The sequence below is a fragment of the Hyperoodon ampullatus genome, assembly GCF_949752795.1.
Source record: "Hyperoodon ampullatus genome assembly, chromosome: 7".
In the NCBI taxonomy this organism is placed as follows: Eukaryota; Metazoa; Chordata; class Mammalia; order Artiodactyla; family Ziphiidae; genus Hyperoodon; species Hyperoodon ampullatus.
Genome location: NC_136920.1, coordinates 90,760,193 through 90,765,829, shown reverse-complemented (window position 1 = coordinate 90,765,829; position 5,637 = coordinate 90,760,193). Strand labels below are relative to the sequence as shown.

The window sequence follows — 5,637 nt, the reverse complement described above, 5'->3', positions numbered from 1 at the left end:
TTTCGGACTTAGTTCACTCTGTATGACAGACTCTAGGTCTATCCACCTCATTACAAATAGCTCAGTTTCGTTTCTTTTTAAGGCTGAGTAATATTCCATTGTATAGATTAGATCATTCCCTAACACCATACACAAAAATAAGCTCAAAATGGATTAAAGACCTAAATGTAAGGCCAGAAACTATCAAACTCTTAGAGGAAAACATAGGCAGAACACTCTATGACATAAATCACAGCAAGATCCTTTTGGACCCACCTCCTAGAGAAATGGAAATGAAAACAAAGATAAACAAATGGGACCTAATGAAACTTCAAAGCTTTTGCACAGCAAAGGAAACCATAAACAAGACCAAAAGACAACCCTCAGAATGGGAGAAAATATTTGCAAATGAAGCAACTGACAAAGGATTAATCTCCAAAATTTATAAACAGCTCATGCAGCTGAATAGCAAAAAAACAAACAACCCAATCCAAAAATGGGCAGAAGACTTAAATAGGCATTTCTCCAAAGAAGATATACAGACTGCCAACAAACACATGAAAGAATGCTCAACTTCATTAATCATTAGAGAAATGCAAATCAAAACTACAATGAGATATCATCTCACACCAGTCAGAATGGCCATCATCAAGAAATCTAGAAACAATAAATGCTGGAGAGGGTGTGGAGAAAAGGGAACACTCTTGCACTGCTGGTGGGAATGTGAATTGGTACAGCCACTATGGAGAACAGTATGGAGGTTCCTTAAAAAACTACAAATAGAACTACCATATGACCCAGCAATCCCACTACTAGGCATATACCCTGAGAAAACCATAATTCAAAAAGAGTCATGTACCAAAATGTTCATTGCAGCTCTGTTTACAATAGCCCAGAGATGGAAACAACCTAAGTGTCCATCATTGGATGAATGGATAAAGAAGAGGTAGCACATATATACAATGGAATATTACTCAGCCATAAAAAGAAATGAAACTGAGCTATTTGTAATGAGGTGGATAGACCTAGAGTCTGTCATACAGAGTGAAGTAAGTCAGAAAGAGAAAGACAAATACCGTATGTTAACACATATATATGGAATTTAAGGAAAAAAATGTCATGAAGAATCTAGGGGTAAGACAGGAATAAAGACACAGACCTACTAGAGAATGGACTTGAGGATATGGGGAGGGGGAAGGGTAAGCTGTGACAAAGCGAGAGAGAGGCATGGACATATATACACTACCAAACGTAAGGTAGATAGCTAGTGGGAAGCAGCCGCATAGCACAGGGAGATCAGCTCGGTGCTTTGTGACCACCTAGAGGGGTGGGATGGGGAGGGTGGGAGGGAGGGAGACACAAGAGGGACGAGATATGGGAACATATGTATATGTATAACTGATTCACTTTGTTATAAAGCAGAAACTAACACACCATTGTAAAGCAATTATACTCCAATAAAGATGTAAAAAAAAAAAAATAAATGAGACATGGTCTGGAAGAAAATATATAAAGAGCAATGGAGATAGACGTAGAGGTAGAGAAAAAGATATGTGTGTATACATGTATATATTACCTGTATATACATATATGTTATACATACATGTACATATACATACACACATGCATGTATATGGACTTATATGTAGAATTTTTTAAATTCCTCCAAAGGAATAAGAAAACAACCAACAATCCTGATTTTCAAATGGGAAAAATACTTGAATAATTACAAAAGAAGATATCAAAATAGCCAATAAACATATTAAAAGGTGCTGAACATCATTACCCATCAGGAAAATGAAAATTAAAACAAAAAGGCAGTCTGCTAAGACACCAGAATGGATAAAATAAAAATATTAAGTGTTAAAGAAGATGCAGAGAAACTGAAACTCTTGGACATTGTTGATAGCAGTGTAAACTGGCCTAAATATTTTTGAAAACCGTTTGAGGGTATTTACAAAATCTAAATATATGCCTACTCTATTATCCAGAAAATCCACATCTAAGTACACATCCAAAAGAAATATTTGCCTACTTTAATCAAAATACATGTTCAAAAATGTTTATAGAAACTTTATTAATGATAGGGAAAATCTTGAGACTATCTGTTCATTAACAGACTAAATAATTGTATATTCATATAATGGAAAACTACACAGCCTTAAAAAATAATGATCTATCCATTGCAACAGTATAGATGAATATCACAGACTTCATGCTGAGGAAAAGAAGCCATAAACAATAGAGCACATGTTTAGGTGAAGTTCAAATATTAATCTGTGATAATAAAGGAATAGTGGATGGCTCTTGGGGTGGGGGGAAGTTGTTGAGGGCAGGTCGTTTTTACTGGAAAAGAGAAAGAGGACACCTTCTAATGTGGATGGAAATGTTTTACATCTTGATCTAGGTTGTGGTTATATAGAGATATGCAAACGTTCAATAATCTATACACTTAAGATTTGTGCACTTTACTACATGAAAGTTAGACTACAATTTTTTTTAAAGCTTTCTGTTTTCTTTTATTACCTACGTTGCACTGCCTACCCAATATACCAAACCACTCCTAAATTCTAGGTCCCCTGAATTCAAGGATCTATTCAGTCTCATCTAAAGTACAGTCCTTCTCTGTATGCTTATTCTTTTCATGGAAGCAACATTGAACAGAATCAAAGGGCAAAACTAAACATTTATCCAAACTTCCCTTATTTTCTAATAGAAGAACTTTCCTAAGGAAAAATTGATAAATAAAGATATTTCCCTAGCACTTCACTTGTCATTGCTCTCAAAGAAATTTTACCACTAATGGTGAGTTTAGACCAAAGATTTTCTCTTTTGATTTTTTATATAAAGCTATATTTTCCATTACATAATACTGTGTATTTATAAACTTATCCTGAGTTCAACATCCCTTTCTCATATGCCTCATTATTAGAATGTCCTGGAAATGGGCAGTGCCTGAAAATTCAATAGCAATTGCCTCTCCTAATAAGCAATAGCTTGGTGCTGCCCTGATAACTAAATGTGAACCCACAACCATCTATTGCTCTGTTACATCCTCCAGACCAGTGTCATCCAATAGAAATAGAATGCAAGCCACCTATATGATTGGAAACTTTCTGGTAGATATGTTAAAAAACTAAACAGCTAAATTCATTTTAATGATATATTTTATTTAACATAATAGATCGAAAGTGTGATTTCAGTATGTAATCATTATAAAAAGTTATCAAGGAGCTTATTTACATTAGTTTTCATCTTAATTCTTCAAAGATCCAGTGTGTATTTTACACTTACATTGCACACTTACACTATGTCTCAATTCGGATGATCACATTTCAAGTGCTTGATACCATATATGGCTAGTGATTACTGTATTGGATAGTTCAGCTCCCAATTACCTGGGCCACAACCAAGGTAACCCTTGAAACGAAACTCCAAATTCTGACTCATTAGTCTTGAAATAATATATACCTCCACCCCATATCTTTATAGCCTATAAAATTATATTTCTCTCACCTGGAAGTTCTAATTCACTAAGCTATGTCCCTAGGGCTCCATCCACCAAGCCAAAGGTCACCATACTTGCGTCTGTCTGAAACCTAACATACTTCCCACTTACACACTACAAAATCGATCAGAACTGATCTTGTCATTTTGCCAAGGCCAACTCAACAAAATTTTTCACCTCCTACTCTCTTAAAAAATGTGATATATCAAAATTGTCCTGTGAAAAGTAGCATGAAATTACTATGAATATATTAATAATTCAATGTGCTAGGTCAACAAACATGTGAAATAGAATCTTCCAAGAAAGACATGAGGCAAGAAAACATGGCATAAGGGAAAACAGACTGGATTGGGGTTCAAGCTGGGATTTCAGTCCCAGCTTTGGCACCAGGTAGTTTTATTTTCTTGGGCAACATACGAACATTTCTGAGTCTCCAAAGTGTGATGTATTATATAAAGGCACTGGATTAAATGATTCCTAAGTCCCATTCAATAGTACCAACTATTTTTGTAAAATAAAGAAGAAAGAGTTGGGAAATTAGGGTGAAGGAGGATAAATCCATTTGGGAAAGAGTTAAAATCTCCTCTACATATAGAATAGAAAGGAAGCACTGGAGCTTGGAGTCCACACCAAATAACAACAACAACAGTAGTAATAGTAATAATAATAATAAACACTCCAGTAAAAAATTCTTGGATCCTATTTCTCAATTTCTAATATTTCTTCAAGAGAAGATTATTCTGCCCAAGGTTTTCTTCAGGGCAAATTTGACATCCTTATTCCTCAGGCTATAGATTAATGGGTTGAACATGGGCACAACAATAGTATAGAATAGGGAGGACACTTTCCCCTGGTCAAGAGGTGAAATAGAAGGTGATTTGAGGTACGTAAAAGCTCCTGACCCAAAGAAAAGAGAAACTGCAATTATGTGGGAACTGCAAGTACTGAAGGCTTTGGACCTTCCCTCAGTGGAGCTAATGTGGAAAATGCTGAAAAGAATGAAAACCATAAGAGAGAAATATGGCAACAAAAGGCACCCCAATGCCAATAGTCACAGCAATAAAGACAACTAGTACGTTTATGTAAGAGCTATTGCAGGAGAGCTCAAGGAAGAGGAATGATGTCACACATATAGTGATTGACAAGGTTGTCAGCACAAAAGGTCAGAAATACCATATTTCTTATATGAGCCACAGCCCCCAAAACCCCCATCCCGTAGACCCCCAACAAAAGGAATAAACACACCTGAGGAGACATAGTGACTGTGTACACCAGTGGTTTACAGATGGCGACATAGCGGTCATATGCCATCGGTGACAGGATGAAGGATTCAGAAAAGACAAAAAAACAAAAGAAAAAGAGCTGAGTCATACACCCTGCATAGGAAATGATGTTCTTCTTTGGGACAAAACTTGTCAGTATTTTGGGGATGATGGCAGTAGAGAGACTAAAATCTGTGAAGGACAAGTTGAAGAGGAAAAAGTACATGGGAGTATGAAGGTGAGAATTCAGTCCAGTCAAGGTTATCAATCCCAGGTTCCCCACTATGGTGACCATGTAGAAACCTAGAGACAAGAGGAAGAGCGGATCTGGAGTCCTGGCTGGTTTGTTAAGCCTGCGAGGATAAACTCTGTCACAGAGAAGATGTTATCTGCAGCCATTCTCCTCTAGGAGAATCTGTGAGGGAAAATGAAGAGTTGTTCAGAAAAAAAGGGGAAAAATAACCCTTCTTGAGGGCTTCCCTGGTGGCGCAGTGGTTGAGAGTCCGCCTGCCGATGCAGGGGACACGGGTTCGTGCCCCGGTCCAGGAAGATCCCAGGTGCCACGGAGCGGCTGGGCCCGTGAGCCATGGCCACTGAGCCTGCGCGTCCGGAGCCTGTGCTCCGCAACGGGAGAGGCCACAACAGTGAGAGGCCTGCGTACTGCAAAAAAAAAAAAAAAAAATAGCATTCACAAAACGTTAAATAGTTTCTTCTACCTATGCTGACAAATATGCCTTTATAACAAGCTGGAAGACCAGGTTCACATTTAGAAATTTCAGAATCTAAGAGTCTCACGCCAGAACACAATACTAAAGGAAGCCTCTCCCTGCTCCCCAGCCCCCTGCCTGCAGCCTCACCTTGCCCCGTCCACTCCCACCCCTTGTTCTG

General features: G+C 37.8%; 1 protein-coding gene across 1 annotated transcript; it reads right to left on the bottom strand.

Annotated features, from left to right (window-relative positions):
• Positions 1-4,211: 4,211 nt before the first annotated feature.
• Positions 4,212-5,148, bottom strand: LOC307055875 (olfactory receptor 8B12-like; the record flags this gene model as incomplete). The annotated part of the gene is given in 4 exon segments (XM_079708158.1): positions 4,212-4,493; positions 4,495-4,596; positions 4,598-5,070; positions 5,073-5,148. Coding segments are annotated over 4 exon segments (933 nt in total).
• Positions 5,149-5,637: the final 489 nt, after the last annotated feature.